This window comes from Saimiri boliviensis, chromosome 5 (genome assembly GCF_048565385.1).
Source record: "Saimiri boliviensis isolate mSaiBol1 chromosome 5, mSaiBol1.pri, whole genome shotgun sequence".
NCBI classification, from domain to species: domain Eukaryota; kingdom Metazoa; phylum Chordata; class Mammalia; order Primates; family Cebidae; genus Saimiri; species Saimiri boliviensis.
In genome coordinates, this window is record NC_133453.1 from 63,811,316 (window position 1) to 63,830,811 (window position 19,496).

Sequence of the window (19,496 nt, forward strand, 5' to 3'; positions counted from 1 at the left end):
TAGCCACAACAGCCTCCTTTCAGTCCCCAGGCTTGCGGAGTTCCCTCCTGACAAAAGGGCTTTACACATGACATTCCCTCTGTTTCCCTCTCTCCCTTTTTCACTTTCTCATCGTTCAGATCTCCAGTCTAGTGTGACTTCCTCAAAGAAGCCTTACCTAACCTCTCTGACAAGATCAATGAATGCCACTTATGTACGTTCTCATAGCACTTAGATAAATTCAACCTATTTGTTAAACTAGACCATTCAAAACTCCATCAGCTAGAGCAATTTTTTTTTCTTTCAAAGTATTCTCTGGTGTTCTTTTCTGTTGTTCTTTGGATTTCACTTCCATAGACCCTATTCCAGAACAATTTCAGGATTAGTAGGCGATAACTCTTGACATTTGGACTCTGCTAAAGCAGCACCTTCACTGGCTTTTCCATATCCCCTCCAGCTGCTGCTGTCTTAATCATTTTCCAATACCATGAACATTAACCTCTATCACAGAACTTATTTAGCCTACATTGTATTTTTTTAAAAGGTTTCTCTCACTAGTGTCAGCTGCTTTAGGACAGCTATTTATTTATCCCTGCATCCTCAGCACTTAACACACGGCCTTGTGAATAAATACTTGGAATCACCCTGTAGCCTGTAGTCCAGTCACAATAGTGTATATGTTGATTCTTCTGCTTGTAATGTCTTTCCCTCACTTTATTTGCTTGATGAATTCTTCTTGATATAAAGGAGGCAGTGAAAGATTATGCACACTGTTGTTACCTTCAACAGTGTACATAATCTTTCTACTTTTCAGTTTCCTCATCTGAAAAATGATACTATACTAAAAATGTTGTTGGGAGGATTAAAAGAGTTAATGATTAAATACTTCTCTCCCTCCTCTTGCCAGGTCAAATCTTTAGTCTTGGTAGAGCAATTCCCTAGGGAATTTTATCTCAGGAGTAGGTTTCTGGACTCTGGTGCATCAGCCAGCTCTTCTCTGTCCCCTCACCCCCACCCCTGCTACTCTCCTCTTTTTGTAAGAGGTGGGGTCTTGCTTGGGTAGCCCAGGCTGGAATACAGACATTGATGGCTCAGTTAAAACCAGAGGACACATTATTGGCAAGTGGAAAGCCATTCTTCCCAGTCTTCTTAGGAAAGGAGATCTTTCTGAGGTGAAATGTATTTGCAAAACTGCACAGGACTTTAATACTTTGAAACAGCAAAGGCTGAAAAACAAAATGGCTAAATTTCCATATCAAAACAGGTGAAATGTTTCTGTCCATTTTCTTCTACATTTGGAAAGTGATCCACAGCAACACACTAAACTTTAGTTCCCTTCGTTTCAGCCTTTCAAGTGTACAGAACTGTAACTAAATATTTTAGGCAATTAGGGCAAGCAACTGCCACAGTGAATTATGTGGTAGCTTCTAGTATAATAAATTATTCTTACGAACCAGACAATGCTTAGCTTCCTGATAACCTCTTCGCATCGTCGAAGTTTAAACGTAACATATTAAAACTACTATACTCTTTAAAAATCAGTGAAACTTTTCTGTGTAACTAAAATAGAAAAAAAAAAAAAACATAAAAAATGTCCGCACATGGAGTAAAGCACGAAAGGGGTAAACCATGATAAAAACCTTTGCTGAAGTTTCCCTGCTTACACAATACTGTATGCACGTCTAGTCTTTTTCTCATTCAGTTATCATTTGTTATTTGTCTTTTCCAGCTGAGGCGGAAACTTAATACCATTTAGGCAGCGTTTCAAATCTGAGTCAAATATAGCCTGGGTGGTTTTTTGTGGGTCCACCTATCAGGGCCTGTGGAGAGTGTTCTTGAGGTTGAGAGTTCTAAGATAGAAAACTCAGCTTATGTTGTTATCCGCAGGCTTTAAAGTAACATGATGTGGCGTTTGAAGCTTACCTCACGCCGGTGAGGTAAGCGTCCAAGTCATCAAATGACCCTTTTTGACGTCCATGAATGACAGAGCGTCAAGCACTCCTGGGGGCCAGGCTGACTTTTCTCCACTGGCTTGAATGGGAACTGGCTTCTCCTGAGCTGTGTAGTCTTAACTTGCTCTGCTGCCGGCGGGCTGACAGCTGATCCGGGACTCTTCCGGACGGACTTCGTTCCAGACGCACCCATCTCCATCCTCCTTACCTCCCCATTCTTCGCTCGCGCGGCGGTCTGGGACCACCAGGACCAGTTTCAGGGGTTTCCTTCTCCCGCGAGACCTGGCAGAACAGGCTTTAAAAGCAAAGGAGGCAGCGGAAGAGTAAGAAGTAACTATATTCTAAGCGTCATAATAAGTGGCAGCAGATGCCTGCAACGCGACAAAGAGCAGCCTAGGCTGGCTACGGAGGCCACAGGCACAGACACCTGCAGGCTGAGCTCCCGGCCCACCCGCCCCGACAACTGCCCGCCCGGGGTAGGGTCACGTGTCGCGGGAGCGGCGCGCGTCGGCCGCGGCGCCAATTGGCGAGCGGCGGGAGCGCGGGGTTTGATGGGAAGGAGTTGGCCGGGCCGGTCTCTCTGTCAGTGGCTGCTGCTGCCTGCTCCGGAGGCAGGCTGCGCGGTGGCGGCCGAGACTGGCGGGGGTGGACGCCTAGGCCGGGCTGCGCCCGCTCCTCGCAGGTAGAACGCTCAAGACGAGGGCGGTTGGGAGGGCTCTGCAGGGGAGAGGCATGCTGAGCTGTGCCCCTGGGAGATAAGCTGCGGGTTCCCCGCTTGCCTCTCCGCGGTACCCCCGCCTCCTGCCTCGGGGCCTAGAGCTCTGCGGCGGCGGCTAGTCGGGCTGCGCGGTGGTGCGCGCAGACCCAGGCTCGCCGCCTTGTACCCTGGGTTTCTCAGCACACTGACGGGGGTGGTGCTGGAGTCTCGAGACCCTTTTCTCCCCTCCAGGGCTGGTAGTTTCTCCAGCTTCGTTCTGGGAGATTCCAGGTGGTGACTGTCTTGAGCCCCAGCACTTTGGCCCACCTGTGTCGAGGCGAAGGGTCAGAAGGTCCCAAACTAGCATTTCCTACGCCCAGCCGGCCGCTTTGAGCATTCTGTCCGCCTCTTGTTTTTCTGAGTTGTACGGAGGCTCCAAGAGTTGGAAAGATCAGAAGGGACTGGAAACTGTCAGTGTCATGCTGCTGGGCTCTGGCGTGTGGGCGTGGAGTACGTGCCACTTAGAGAAGAGGCGCTCCAACCATTGTCCTTATTCCAGGGATGGTGGGCTGTGGGGTGGAGGGGAAGGGCGAAGATGCATAGTGTCAGAGGCGTGGCAGGAGGGGAAAAACAAATCTAAATTCCATCAGTACGTAGTTTACGGATTGTGAAAGAGTTGTAATTGGTGAACTCAGCTTTGCTGATGGTGCTGTCACAGTACTAAGCAAGACTCGTGAGTCGCTGAGTTTTCCGTGTTCCGCTTTTCCCCGCTGGCCTCCGTTGTTTGTTGCTTAATGTCTACTGTTTTCTCCTTTCTTTGTGGCCTGGGTGTCAGCACTGACAAAATTGACTCTTCAACAGCGGCTTGGTGGGTGTGGGTAAGCTTGCTTTCAGGAATATGTTCAACCTGGCAGGGAATGCTATCTCTTTTCCTCAGCGGCCCCCAGAAGACCAAGTTGACTTTTAACACATTTTCTTAAACAGGAGCGGTGCGTTTAAAATTAGAAAGTTTCTGTCATCTACTGAGATCAGCTCAGTAACGCTGTTAATAAACTTATATAGTGTTTATATATTATTAACTTGGAAGATAATACAAGAAAAGGGAGAAGTTATATGGCTATTAAAAAGGTATGACTTCATATAGAAATCTTTATAAACAGTAATTTTTTTGGTGGTATTTAGTTCAGATGAAAATTGGCTTAGCATGAAAGCAAGCACTTAATCATTGTATATTAAGAGTGCTTAATATATAATAGATTAAGCACTCATTTTTTTTTTTTGAGGAGCAATAAATGTGGCTTGGGCTATATCAGAATTGTCTTTTCAGTTAAGACATTTGAAAGTTAGAGCTCTAGAACAAATCACCTTTATTCTTCAATTGTACAGTACAATATGTTATGGAGGTACTGTTGATGGTGATTAAATAGCTTATACTTTAGAACTTGATAAACATAGAACTTTCTTTGCTGTTTTCTTCAAAGGCCTACAAGGTTATTTAATGGCAGAGTCTGCAAAATATTTTGCTTTATTTCTTATACTAGAGAAAATGAGAGCAATTGATTTTAGTAAAAACATAAACTGTAATATAATTTTCAATTTTAGAATTAGGAAATAGGTGCTTTCTTTATAAGAAGTTAGAAATGTGTTTCATATAAATACGACATCTGTTTTCTGATAATAAGAATAAAGGCTACAATTTATTAAGTACTTACTATGTGTTGGACACTGTGCCAAATCACACATAATTTTATTTAATTTATACAACAATTCTATGAAGTGTAGATATTTTTACCATTTTGCAAATGCAGTAACTGAGGCTTGGAGAGTTTAGGTGATCTGTTCAAGATTGCATAGTCTGTGGTTGAACCATATTTTGAATCCAGATCTGTTTTATTTCATTATTTTAATGTGGCTTGGAGTGAGGTGAAAATTTAAGAAAAACATTTTTCAAGATTTAAAATTCTCACACCCAAACCTGAGTGTGAATAGCCATTAGTAGAAAACATTCAAATAATGTGGTAGACATTATTGTTCATTGAAAAACATAGGCCAGGTGTGGTGGCTCACGCCTGTAATTCCAGCACTTTGGGAGGCTGAGGCAGGCAGATCACTTGAGGTCAGGAGTTCAAGACCAGCCTGGGCAACATGGTGAAACTCTGTCTTTACTAAATACACAAAAATTAGCTGGGAGTGGTGGCACACACCTGTAATCCCTGCTATATGGAAGGCTGAGGCAAGAGAATCACTTGAAACCAAGAGGCAGAGGTTGCAGTGAGCTGAGATTGTGCCACTGCACTCCAGTCTGGGCAACAGAGTGAGACTGTCTCAAAGAAAAACACACTTAGATGCACCCAGCTCTTAAAGTCATGACAGGTCCTGTTGTGGTATCAGAGTGGAAAGTGACACTCTGTACATGTTAATGGGAGAGTTCTTGGAGACAAGTTACTTGAGGTTGAACCATCTGTTCAATCCAGGGCAAGCAAATTGATTTATGCCTCAGAAGGAAATGCAAGGGTTATTTGGTTCACATGTATTTTCCATGTATATGAAAGAAATGAGAGATGGATTAGAAAATGGCAACAACCACAGCGATTAAAACAATTTATATTGAGCAATCACTATGTGTCAGGCACTGTTGTAAATAGTTTAGAATACATTGTTCATTCAAGCCTTTCAACATTTAAGAGGGTCCTTAACTATCTATCCCTCTTTTACAGGTGAGGAAATTGAGTAGCAGGTAGGTTAAATAACTGATTTGTCCAAAATTTCACAGTAAGTGATGGGCCACAGGACTTGGAGTTAAGATGTTTGGGTGGAAAGGAGAGAACCAGTGGTTGAATACAGAAGAGGTATGAAATTAAAGCTATGGAGAAATATTTGATTTAGTTATTTAATTTTGTTATGTTTTCACATCTGTTAGAAAGTACCACCTATTACATGTGTATTTAATATCAGAATTTGATAGAAAAATTGCTAGAACAGTGAAGGTTGCAGTGAGCTGAGATCGCACCACTGCACTTCAGCCTTGGCAACAGACAGAGTGAGAAGTAAAGCAGACTTTATTTCTGATTTTGTGTTATTGGTAATAAGTAGGTACTTAAAAAAACTAAAATATGTTTGGTTCTGCTGCTTACTGTCTTTGGGATGTTAGTTAGCACACTACTTCTCTTGCCTTAGGTATCTCATTTGTAAAATGGAGGTATAGTAGTATCTAAATGCTAAAATTAATATAAAGCATTTGGGCCGGGCATGGTGGCTCACGCCTGTAATCCCAGCACTTTGGAAGGCTGAGGTGGGCAAATTACTTGAGGCCAGGAGTTCCAGACCAACCTGGCCAACATGGTGAAACTCCCATCTCTACCAAAAAAAAAAAAAAAATCAGCCGGGTGTGCTGGCGTGTGCTTATAGTCCCAGCTACACCTTTGGAGGCTGAGGTGGGAGAATCACTTTAACCCTGGAGACAGAGGTTATAGTGAGCCAAGATCATGCCACTGCACTGCAGTCTTGGTGACAGAGTAAGACCCTGTCTCAAAACACGTGTGCACACACGCACATACCTCATTTGTTTTAGGACCTGCTAGAAATGAAGTATTTATTAAGTGTTTACCTGATATTGTTCTTGTCATTAATTTCAAATATTAAAAATTCTGATCACAGTCTCAGGGTGTGATGGTTACAAACTTGACATGGAAGGATATAATTCTACTGTAAACCAAAATATGTGGGTTGGTTGTGTACAGAACACTGCTAGACACTATAAACTAGTTCTAAAATAGTGGAATGATGTATATTTTGAGAACAAGTGATTCATATGAATCTACTCCTTCCACCCACCTTTTTGGTAATTATTTTTAGCATCTCAAGAAGGTTTTTAGATTTATTTATTTACTGTGGTAATTCAGATAGAAATTTATAGTTTAATTCATTCAAGTTCCTGGATTTTCTACAATCACATTTTAGAAATTTTAGTACTAAGCTAATACTAAATGATTAATAATATTTAGATTGCAACTTAAATATGACTTGAAACATTCATATAAACATTAGAGTTTCTCAAGACAGATTATAGGTGCTTCTGTCCTTTAAAATTACTTTGTAAGTAAAAGTATTTTATAGTTAAGCAATTTGCTACTTTTCTCAGAAACTTCAAGATAGCTATGCCTTATGCTAATTACAATATATAAATAATGTTGCAGAGTGAGGATTCTTAATTGATGCTGGTATTTTCTGATTACACTTATGGTTGAAAAGGATGAGAAGTATGACACAGGTAACCCTTTTTGGGTGGAAAAGAAGTAGTTTTATATATTTTAGAAAATAGCTAAATGGTAAGAATGTACATTTCTAAACTGCATTGTCATTTAAAAAGCTTGAAAAGCTTTATTTTCACTTTTAAATCTGTCCTGGTTTTGAAGAATGAACTTTTAAAAGGTGGACTTGGCAGTGTGTGATGGCTCACACCTGTAATTTCAGCACTTTGGGAGGCCGAGGCTGGCGGATCACTTGATGCCAGGAGTTCAAGACCAGCCTGGCCAACATAGTGAAACTCTGTCTCTACCAAGAATACAAAAATTAGCCAGGTATAGTGGCATGCACCTGTAGTCCCAGCTACTCAGGAGGCTGAGGCACAAGAATCGCTTAAATTTGTAGTGAGTTGGAATCTCGCCACTGCATTCCAGCCTGGGCAATAAAGAAAGACTCTGTCTCAAAAAAAAAAAAAGAAAAAAGAAAAAGAAAAATGGTAGATTCTATCCCAATGACTATGTGAATTGAAATTCCGTATGTGTGGAGTCCAAAGAAATTAATATTTCATAACTTTTTTAGGCAGTATTGCAATGTCTGTAGTGGATATGCTGTGTATTTAACTTAACATTTTAAATACTTGCTTTATTTCTAGCTGTGAATTCCTTTGGACAATTGATGATATTTATCATTGTGCCCAGTTTCTACAAATAAAAGATGGGTGGATTATTTTCTCGATGGAGGGTAAGGTACTTTTCTTGACAGCTAGTTCTTGAGTCTAATACAAAAATGTCACATAAAGCTATTTGTCTCTTTAATTATAGTCTTGAATAGTAGTTTGCTATTTTCCTTAACTCTTTTTTCTTCTCTTCTGAATTACTTTTCTATTTTTTAATTTTAATACTTCCACTTGTTCTATAGGTGTCCAATGCCTCTGTTTAACATAATTATTTCACTTTGATATATGAATTATTTTTATTTCTGTATTTATGTATTTGTGTGCAAATGGCTATCATTTCTTGTTTTCTTCTTAGACTTCCTAAGTGCCTACCTCCCTTTGAAAGGTAGTTGAAAATAAGTATTCTAGGCTAGGTGCTGTGGCTAAAGCCTGTAATCCCAGCACTTTGGGATGCCGAGGTGGGTGAGTCACGAGGTCAGGAGTTTGAGACCAGCCTGGCCAACATGGTGAAACCCTGTCTCTACTAAAAATACAAAAATAGCTGAGTGTGGTGGTGCACACCCATAATTGCAGCTACTCGGGAGGCTTAGGTAGGAGAATGGCTTGAACTCAGGAGGCGGAGGTTGCAGTGAGTGACCCAAGATCCTGCCACTGCACTCCAGCCTGGGTGACAGAGCAAGACTCTGTCTCAAAAAAAAAAAAAAAAGAAAAGAAGTATTTTATACCATACTTGTTTTTTACAGGCTCTATCTTTTTACTTGAAGCTTGTCATAAATATTGACTGAAGTCACACTATGTATGCTTGTAGAAATTACAGGTTAAACAAAATTAGACATGCAGTTTGGTTTTATTGCATAAGATTTTAGAGGAAGTACCTCAAAGTTACAGCTAGAAAATATGAATTGTATAAATTATATAAATGCTCTTTTCAAATGTCAGAGGAGGTAAAGTAGCCTAGGTTAAACTACTTATTTTTTTACTCCTTATTACTATAATAATGGAGTCTAACTATACTTGGTACATAATTTAGTTTTTGAGCTATTGCTGGAACAGGCTTGTTTTGGATTAGCATTATATTGACCCTGTTATGACCTTATAATAATCTGTCCAAAGATCAAATTTATCTCTCTTCCTTTGTCTTTCATATTGGGTTGAACCATATGAAATTGCCAGTATTCAGCTGCTTCGACTTAGCAAAATGTCAATTTCATATGGTTAACTCTAATGTTAACAACTCTTATGGGAACTACAATGAACTGATATTCATTACCTTCTTGGATTGTTGAGTATGTAATTGCTAAATATTTTTTCAAGTGTTTTATGAATGATTTTGGCTGGTTTTTATTCTTGATGTATAAAAAACATCTTTGGCAAGCAAGCTTTACTATAATGAAGTATTCTTAGATGTCCTTTTAAAATCTGATCTTCAAAAACCACTTTAGGAATTTAGAAAAAAGATAGCCTGTTGATTTTGACCTCCAGAGTCCTAAGTGAACTTTTAGCATTAGCAGATCAGACCATCTTTAGTCTGTAATTTTTTTAATATGTTAATTCTTTTGAGTAATCATTCTTAAGGAATTTTTTTGGAGGAAAATTTGTTTTTCTTTTCTTTTTCTTTTTTTTTTTTTTTTAGATGGAGTCTTGCTTTGTCAGCCAGGCTGGAGTGCTGGAGTACAGTGGCACAATCTTGGCTCACTGCAACCTCTGCCTCCTGGGTTCAAGCAATTCTTGTGCCTCAGCCTCCCAGGTAGTTGGGATTACAAGTGCATGCCACCATGCCTGGCTAATTTTTAGTAGAGGTGGAGTTTCACCATGTTGGCCAGGCTGATCTTGAACTCCTAACCCCAAGTGATTCACCCACCTTGGCCTCCAAAAGTATGGAGATTACAGGTGCGAGCCACCGTGCCTGGCTAAAATTTGTTTCTTTCTATACCAGTGTGTTCTATTGAGGTTAAGAATGGTAACCTATTGAGCTATCAGAATTAAAAATCTTTCTAGGATTAAAAAGTTAAGTAGGGATATTCTTATTTCTTTAATTTTATATAGTCTGTTTGTAATTATTTTTATTTAAATAAATTTTAGTTAGAAATAAACAAGAATATATACTTGTATGACAACTTTTGAGAAAATTTAATTTTGAAATAAATGCTTTTTAATGATTATATCAAAATATAAAGGTTTGTGATAATAAGTTTTAATGCTGTCTCTTATTTCTGTTTCCATAACAGGCAAAGCCTTCAACTGTAGAAGTTCTAGAAAGTATAGATAAGGTATGCTCTTTGGCTGTGAGGTATTTTAATTCATTTTAGGTACTAAGTAAATATTATTGTATATATTTTGGAGACTAAACCTGGTATGGGAATTTAGAAATGATGTAGAGTGAGTCTGAGAACTTTAATGTTATGTGATCTCAAAAAAATCCAGTCTATCAGTGACTTAAGAAGTCTGTATCAAGTAACAGAGCCAGTTTGAATGAAATTCGAGCTGTAATGTGCTGTAAATCAATGTTACAAGTAGGACAAAATAGATGAGATAGTTTACAACAGTTTTTATCAGTCTACAAAATTTTCATAGTTTTTTGTATACTATTATCAAAAATGATTATTTTCTGGGAATATTGAGAGTGATAAATAGATGAGTTACTGTTTTAATTTTTATTCTTTTTCTTATTGCTAGATTTTTAAAATCTTTTTTATAGGAAGAATTATTACCTACTTAACTCAACAAAAATTATTTACTGATACCAGTTTCATTCCCTGAATCTTTGACAATTTGATTGGTTAAAAATAGTAATTAATTTTGCATTATAAAAATGATTTTTCAGAATAAATGTTATAAATTTTTAACTTCATTTATAGTTTTCTTTTTCATATTATGTTTTGTTTTAAACTGTTAGGGTATTATACTTCATTGAACTTTAGGAGTTTTTAAATATAATCTTTCTGTCGTGTTAAAATTTTTTAACATTTTAATTTTGTAATGAAGTTTGAAATTTATTAACATGGAGTAATTTTCTCTTAACAGGAAATTCAAGCATTGGAAGAATTCAGGGAAAAAAATCAGAGATTACAAAAATTATGGGTTGGAAGATTAATTCTGTATTCCTCAGTTCTCTATCTGTTTACATGCTTAATTGTATATTTATGGTATCTTCCTGATGAATTTACAGCAAGACTTGCCATGACACTCCCATTTTTTGCTTTTCCATTGATGTAAGTAAATTATTCTTTGTTGATCTTTTCCTTTTCTGACTAGATAGTTTTAAGGCATATCTAATATGTATATTCAGTCTCTTTGTTATTACATGGTAATATCTGATTGAGTTTGAATTTTTCTCACAATTTGAAAAGATTTTTTTTAAAGTAGCAGAAAAATTGTTTTAAACCTTCATTTGTAATCCAATATACCTGAGGAATATTGCCTAGTAATATGAGTAATAATTGCTCTATATTGCAGTGTTTTGTAATTTTTCTAATAGTTGTCCATGCTCCCCTAGGGGCACTGGGCATGGAATGGAGGGTAATGGCAAGTGGGGAGGGTTTGTAAAACCAAAAGAATAACTACTCAAATTATTCTGAATAGATTCCATTCGGCCAGCTCTCTTCCCCTCTTTTACTGCTATATAGTCAACTGCTATAAAGCAATTGACCCTTATTTTAGAAATATTTTATAATATAGCACTGGTATCATGACTGAGAATTTTGAGAGACAATTTAGTAAAAAGTTTGTTTATTCAGTCAACAAACATTTATGGGTATCAATTGTTTAGACATTGGATTATAATGGTGTATGGTACATAAAAATGCAAAACTCTGTATATCTTAGACTGCAAACGTTAAGTAATGAGTATGATGAATGTTATAAAAGAGTAAAATGTTATAAAAGTGTAAAATGCTATGGGAGCATTTAATAGGGGCATTGCCTCAGTCTGGGTACTACTATTAATCTTTAGTGCAGGGCATATTTTCAAGTTGGAATTCCTGAAGCTTGTAAAATTATAAGTTTGTATGTAGCTATCAGAGCTGAAATTGAGTGCATGCATAATATTGCAAAATAATTGTCTCTGCTAATTTTTTTATTTTCATTTTTTGAAATCTTTTGGAAAGCTTTTATCTCAGGAGTGGTAGTGGGTTTTATAATTTGTGATCCCCTTTTTTTTGTTTCCCTTGTATTTTTTTTTAAGAGGAGAGAAAAGAAATTTAGAAAAAAATATGAGATGTTTAGTTGATTTAAGCACTTTTAAATTTCCAAAAATATACTTTACATCTATGTCCATATAAAGATTGATTTTTTGATCATAAAAGATTTGTATCTAGTTGTAACAGAATGTCTGATAGAGAACTCTAATGTCTGATAGAGAACTCTACTGTGCTAATTCTAATGACTATCTAAAAAATCGTATACTAATTGTTCTTTAGAAGCAGGAAAACTTCATTTCTTGAAAAATGTAATTTCTTCAATTTGATCTTTCTGCTATTTTGGGTATGAAGCTTTCTTATCCTTACAGTGTCCCTCTGATTTTTCTGCATCACCTGCATCTAGTATTTCTTGGCTTGTTAAGCTTCAGAGCCATTTTTCACTTTGTCTCATGGATATTTGTGACCTCATTCTCAACCGTTGTAGCTTCTATTTCAGTGAGCTTTTTACTTTTCGAAGCATAGACCGGGCATCCAACAAAGAATAGCATTGTCCTTCTGATCAATGACAATCAAAAAAGCATGAAATAAAACACAACAGTGTGAAAGTGGACGTTGTGGTAAAAAGAAGACAACACAGGACGTTTTGTTTTGTGTATAATGTGAGTTGTTGCCTTTTGTGTGTAATGTGAGCTTATCCCTGGACTTTTTTCTTTGGGAAACAGTGTCTTAGTCTGTTTAGTGTTGCTGTAAAGAAATACCTGAGGCTGGGTAGTTTATAAAGAAACGAGGTTTATTTGACTCATTGTTCTGCAGACTGGTACAAGAAGTGTGATACTAGCATCCGCATCTGGTTAGGGCTTCAGGCTGCTTCACTCCTGGCAGAAGGTGACAGGGAGCCAGCATATGCAGAGATCACTTGGCGAGAAAGAAAGCAAGTGATGGGGGAGGTGCCATTCTCTTTTTAATAACCAGCTCTCCCAGGAACTAATAGAGTGAGAACTTGCACCCTGCCTTAAGGAGGGCATTCATCTGTTCATGAGATCTGCCCCCATGACCCAAACATGTCCCATTAGGCCCCACCTCCAACACTGGGGGACAAATTTAAACATGAGGTTTGGAGAGTCAAATATCCAAATTATAGCAATCAGTTTTGAGGGTTAGACTAGGATTTACTTGAAGACTTAAAGGCAAAGGGGGCAATAAAATATGTTGTTTTGCTCAACACTGTCTACATTGATTATATAGCTTAGAAATCTACATGATATCTGCAAAAAGTAACTGCTGTCTGCATATTCCCAGTTTCCCAAATGCTTTTACTGGAGAGGTCATGGATCAGGACTGAGCATATATTGTATAACTATTCCAAAATTATTCTTTATGGTAGAATATCAATACTCCATATAACATCATTTGAAATTTTATTACATTTTTACTTCAGAATGTAATATGGAGGGATTTAGTATAATTCTATACACTATTTTTCTACCTTTCAGATTCAATAGTGTATTTATCTCTGATCTTTTCAACTATTACTGAAACTTAAATCATAATATAAATGCTGAATTTATATTCATAGAAGTCATTAAGACTATACACCATACTGAGGGAATGTTTGGGTTATGTAAAGTTACAAGTTTGTATTTCTGCATTATGCTGGCAAATGTGCATTACCTTGGGAGTTGGTTCATTTTCTAAGTCAGCAACCATTAAGTTTTGTTTCTACCATTGACTAATGCTACAAGCAATCTTGTAGATTTTATTTCTGGATACCTTATTGGTTTACAAATTATGACTTTGTAGACATTTCATTCTCTGTAATTTTAGAGACTGATCATTGTCATGAGATGTTGACCTTCCCAAAGGAGTTAGCCATAATTTTCTTATTTGGTTTGTTTTTGCCTCTCAAAATGGGGTTGTTGGGGAAGAAATTTAAACAAGGGAATTGAGGAAGGTGGTCATATTCCTATTTCTCTTCTTGTATCTCCACTTTAATTGAAAGCCATTTAAGGGTAGCGATTTGTTCTTATACAATTTTCATGCCTTCTTCCCTCTCTCCCTGCAAGTAGCACACGTTAGGTATTTCCTCAGTCTAGCTACGTTGACAAACATAGTTTGTAACCTTTTGAAGAAAGTTAAATGTTTGTTTCATGATATGCTAATAAAAATACATGTGTCTTTCATCAACTGTAGTTGGTTCTTAAAGGAGAAGGTGTTGGTGTCTGTGAACACCTCTTGATATTTACTCTTAGTTTGGTAGATAAAATAATTTTGCAAGCATTCCTTGCTTGATAGATATTCATTCAAAATGATTTCATACTTAAAGAATTGTGGGTCGGGTGCAGTGGCTCACACCTGTAATCCCAACTCTTTGGGAGGCCAAGGTGGGTGAATCATGAGGTCAGGAGTTTGAGACCAGTTTGGCCAACATGGTGAAACTGTGTCTGTACTAAAAATACAAAAAATTAGCTGGACGTAGTGGGTGCCTGTAATCCCAGCTACTCAGGAAACTGAGGCAGGAGAATCTCTTGAACCCAGGAGGTGGAGGTTGCAGTGAGACGAGATTGTGCCACTGCACTCCAGCCCGAGTAACAGAGTGAGACTCTGTCTCAAAAAACAAAAAGAAAAAGAATTGTGTACTCAGACATAATTAAGTACTATATCCTATTATTGGATGGAAAGACTCAGCATTATAATGAGATCAGTTTTCTCTAAATTAATCTAAAAATGTGTGATCACAGTAAAAATACCAATAATATTTAAAAAAATCTAGGCACACATATTCCATAGTTTTCATGGAGAAACAGCATGTAAGAATAACCATGAGAATTCTAAAAAAGAAAAGGAATGAGAAGCAGAGGTCTACCATGTATCAAATGCTTTATAATGCTTCATTAATTAAAATAGTTTGGTACAGTGTATATAAATAGGCGTATAGATCAAAGATAGAGATGTGAGAATTCAGAAATAAACTCAAAAGGAATTTTTATGGCTTTTATGTATAATAAAGAAGACATTAGTCAGTAAGGAAGAATGGTGTTAAGTTATATGCCCCAACAAAACAAAAGCCAGAAATATTCAGTTCTTATTCTTTACACAAAAATAAATCATTGTTATTGTTTTGCCTAAATATGAAGGTAATTCTTCCTGAAGCTGTTGGTGGTTAAATAGGCTGACAAAAAAGTCATCATAGTTATAAATGTTAAGACCTGTATATCAGTTAATCTTCAGCTTTTTTTTTTTTTTTTTTTTTTTTTTTTTGAGTTGGAGTCTTAACTCTGTTACCCAGGCTGGAGTGCAGTGGTGCAATCTTGGCTCACTGCATCCTCTTCCTGCCAAGCTCAAACAATTCTTGTGCCTCAGCCTCCCGAGTTGCCAAGATTGTAGGCATTCACCACCATGCCTGGCTAATTTTTGTGTTTTTTTTTTTTAGTAGAGATGGGGTTTTGCCATGTTAACCAGGCTGGCCTTGAACTCTTGAGCTCAAGTGACCTGCCTGTCTCAGCCTCACGAAGTGTTGGTGTTACAGACATGAGCCACCATGCCCAGCTCATCATGAGATTTATGTATTGCTAAATCTCATCTAAAACATTTTGATAAAGTAGATAGGGCTTATGTTATGGTTGTTTGAAACACTTAAGTTTGGCAGAAAGGGCAAAAAAAGTAAAAAATGTTGCATATGTGAAGGTTGGTGAAAAACCACCAGGTTTATAGAATGTTAATTTTTTTACCCAAAGTAAGGAAGATTTAATTATATTGATTGAATTGAGATATTCTGATATATTTCAACCTTTAGCATTTTTAGTTTGAGTACAGTAAAAAACACTGGATATTGAGGTTTTAAAAAGTTTACTCTGTCCTCTATGTGATTCTATTATATTGAAGTTCCAGGAATTTCCTTCTAGGACACTTGTATATTTTTTTAGTTCAAGTCATTAGATATTACTGAACAAAAATTCCTGCTATAGTAATGTTCCAAATAGCATTAATTTCATTCAGACAAGAACAACAAATGCTTCCATAAGTGTGAGTCAAAGAGTTTTTTGTCTCAGCTGATTGTATATGTGAATGTAGTGATTTTCTATACTAATTTTATATTCAATTACAATCATAGTCTTATTGTTTCTAATAAGTTTTTTGGTTGATTCTTCGAGAGTATCCAAGTATGCAATCATATAATCTGTGACTAGCAATAATTTTACCACCTCCTTTTGGTTTTTTCATTTGATTTTTTTTCTCTTGGCCAGTTATATTAGCTAATACCTTCAGGACAGTGTTAAGTTGTAAAGAAAATAGTGGATATACTTGATGTGTTTTTTTGGGAATTCTTCTAATGTTTCCCCATTGAGCATTATTCTGACTTTTGGACTGAGACATGTATTTGATCATGTTAAGGAACTTTTTAGCTATTCTTACTGTATTTAGCTGTTGTTGTTGTTTTAAATCAAGAAAGGTTGTTGAATGTTGTTAACTGCAGTTCATTATCTATGGAGATATCATATGATTTTTTAATCTTCTCTTGATACGAAGGGTTTAAATTAAATAATTGAATCATTCTTGAATTCCAGGAAAGTTTTCTGCTTTCAGTGTCATGATCATTTTTTTTTCCTTAAGACAGAGTTTTGCTCTTGTTGCCCAGGCTGGAGCAATGGCACAATCTTGGCTCACTGCAACCTCTGCTTCCCAGGTTCAAGCAATTCTTCTGCCTCAGCCTCCCGAATAGCTGGGATTACAGTCATGTGCCATCACGCCTGGCTAATTTTGTATTTTTAATAAAGGCAGAGTTTCTCCATGTTGGTCACGCTGGTCTTAAACTCCTGACCTCACGTGATCTGCCTGCCTCAGCCTTCCAAAGTGCTGGGATTACAGATGTGAGTTATTGCGCCCAGCCCAGTATTGTGATCATTTTATAAAAACATCCCAAAACTTTTATTTTCATTCTTCATTTGTTGAAACCATAACACTGTACATGTATTTTAAACTATGACATTTTTCTGACTACCGCTTTAGTTTTTTGCCATGGGTCTTGATGTATAGTGATTTATTTTGGTTATTGTCAAGATATGATTTTTTTTTTTGAGGAAGTTATAATCTGTGAGTTGTTTATGGATGGCAAATATATATTTTCATTTATTATCTTAGTTATAATTTCTAATTTTATTGTATTGCTTTCAGAGAATGTTAAATATTTCTAATTTGAATTTATTGAGATTTTTTGGTGCAATGTTATTTGGTCAGTTTTTTAAGTGTTTCATGAACATTTGAAGGTGCATTATCTTTTTTCAGTTACACAGAGCTTAATATTACCAATGAGAACTACCTTATTTATGCTGTATAGATCTTCTATATCCAAATAAGGATGTATTTCTCCTTTTCCCTATATTTCCTTTAGTTTTGCTTTATGAATGTTGGTGCTTTGCTCTTTGCATGGGTATTTCTGTTACATCTTCATAGTAAAAACATCCTTTTAAACTTAGTTTTAATTTTGAAAAAATCATAGGTTAACAGGAAGTTGCAGAACAAAACGTACAGGCAGGTAGCATGTACCCTCATCTAGACTCCTCCAACTGTAACGTCTTGCATGAGTATACGGTAGTTTCCCCCTTATCCATGGTTTTGCCCTCCGTAGTTTCAGTTAACTATGGTCAATCACAGTCTGAAAATATTAGTTTTTTGAGAGAGACTACATTCATATAACTTTTATTGCAGTATAGTTATACTTGTTCTATTTTATTATTAGTTGTTGTTGTTAACCTCTTACTGTGCCTAATTTATAAATTAAATCCCTATGCCTACATGGTAAGTATTTATAGGAAAAAACACAGTATATGTTGAATTTGGTATTTATCCATGGTTTTAGGCATCCACTGGGGGTCTTGGAACATATCACTGAGGATAAGGGAGAACTACTGTAGTAAGTTTTCACAGGCAGGAAATTGTCATTGCTTCAATCCACAGAGCTTATTCAGATTTCATCAGTTTTATATGAATTCACTTGTGTGGGTTTTATATTTCTATGCAATTTTATCACTTGTAGCTTTGGGTAACCACCCACAATTCAGATCCAGAACTGTTCCATCACCTCAAGGCTCCTTTTTGCTAATCCTTCATAGCCATACACATCTTCCTCCACTTTCCCCATTCCTAACCCCTGCCATCCATTAATCTGTTTTCTATCTCCACAAATTTATTTGAAGAATGTTATAAAATGGAATCACATAGTATGTAACTTTTTGAAATTGACTTTTTTCACTCAATGTATTCTTGAGATCTATCCAAGTTGTTCAGTGTATCAATAGTTCCTTTCTTTCTCTGAGTAGTATTCCATGTTATTAATGTACCACAGTTTAACCATTCATTTGCCAAAGGACATTTGCATTGTTTCCAGTTCTTGGCTATTACAAATAAGGATGCAATGAATATTTGTGTACAGGTTTTTATATGAACATTAGTTATTTCTCTGGGCTGTATGCCCAAGGGTGCAAAAGCTGGAATATATTGTAAGTACATGTTAATTTTGTAAGAAATTGCTAAATTCTTTTCAGAGTTGCTATACCATTTTACATTTCCACTAGGTAGGTATGAGTGATCTAGTTTCTCTACATCTTTGCCAGCATTTGGTGTTAATCAGTATTTTCTGTTTTGACTGTTCTGTTAGGTATGTAGCAATATTTCATTGTGGTTTTAATTTTTATTTCCCTAATGGCTGAGGATGTTTTGTGTGCTTATTTGCCATTTATATGTATCTTTTTCAGCAAAATGTTTATTCATGACTTTTGTCCAATTTTCTAATTGGATTGTTAGGTTTTTTTTACTGTTGAGTTTTGAAAGTTCTTTATATATTATAGATATGTTCTTTGTTGGATATATGGTTTACAACTTTTTTTTACCCCTAGTCTTTAGCTTGTCTTTTCATTCTCTTAATAGGGTCTTTTGCAGAGCAAAATTTTTTAATTTTGATGAGGTTCAAGTTATCAGTTTTTCCCTTTGTTAATTGTGTTTTTCTTGTCAATTCCGAGAACACTTGACCTTGCTACAGGTTGTGAAGGTTTTCTCTTAACGTTTTTTCTATGCCTTAATTTTTTTTAATTTTTACATTTAAGTTCATAATCCATTTTGAGTTAATTGAGGTTGAGGTTGAGATGGTTTTGTTTTTGTTTTTTGTTTGTGCCTGTGGATGTGCTCAGTTGCCCCAGCACCATTTGTTGGAAAGGAGTCACATCTTTTTTTTTTTAAACTGTATAAAGTGACCTTTTTCTAGTTTGAAGATTTTTTAAAAAAATTTGACTTTTGGGATTTTAAGACCACAACCCTTGTTTTATTTGCATTTGCCTTCTGTACCTTCGTCTGTGGTTTTATTTTTCAACCCTAAAAGACATTTCATTTTAGATGTGTTGTCTATTTTTATTATAGAGTTGGGTTTTGTGTAGTGATACAGTGTGAAGGTCTTTTTCTTTTACCTTAGTGAGTTTAGCCCACTTAATATTTATTGATATGAAAGAAGTTGGTCTGTTTTGAAACAATTTTTTTTTTGCTTTTAGTTTTTATAATTAATTAAAACCTTTTACTGTGTGGTATATTTACTTTGGGTCAGTTATTTATAGGTTGTATGAGTAAAAAGGCATGTCCTCCTGTGTTCCAGGCTAACTAGAACTTTCCTTATGATTCACGATTTTGTGTGTGAATTTGTTTAGCTGTTATCTTTTCCCAGCCAATGGGGCTAGGCATTTTTTTTTAATAATAAAAAACTTCACCCCCAACGCCCTTGCCGTAGAAACAGAATGCTCTTTATAAATAGGGTACTTCTGAAT

The 19,496-nt window shown here is 36.4% G+C and overlaps 1 protein-coding gene across 6 annotated transcripts in view; it reads left to right on the forward strand.

Moving 5' to 3' along the window:
- The first annotated feature begins 2,474 nt into the window (after window positions 1–2,474).
- Window positions 2,475–19,496, forward strand: part of LNPK (lunapark, ER junction formation factor) — a 67,604-nt gene continuing 50,582 nt past the window's right edge. For 2 of the 6 annotated variants that reach the window (XM_010351825.3, XM_074399442.1), the window contains exons 1-5: window positions 2,532–2,613; window positions 5,346–5,365; window positions 7,526–7,614; window positions 9,778–9,819; window positions 10,574–10,761. In XM_010351825.3, coding sequence (XP_010350127.1) covers window positions 7,588–7,614; window positions 9,778–9,819; window positions 10,574–10,761 — 257 coding nt within the window. In that variant the 5' untranslated portion in view covers window positions 2,532–2,613; window positions 5,346–5,365; window positions 7,526–7,587. Of the gene's footprint in view, window positions 2,614–3,090; window positions 5,366–7,525; window positions 7,620–9,777; window positions 9,820–10,573; window positions 10,762–19,496 lie in introns of those variants that run through there. The other 4 variants (XM_074399441.1, XM_039470147.2, XM_010351819.3 and 1 more) reach the window with 4 other exon arrangements.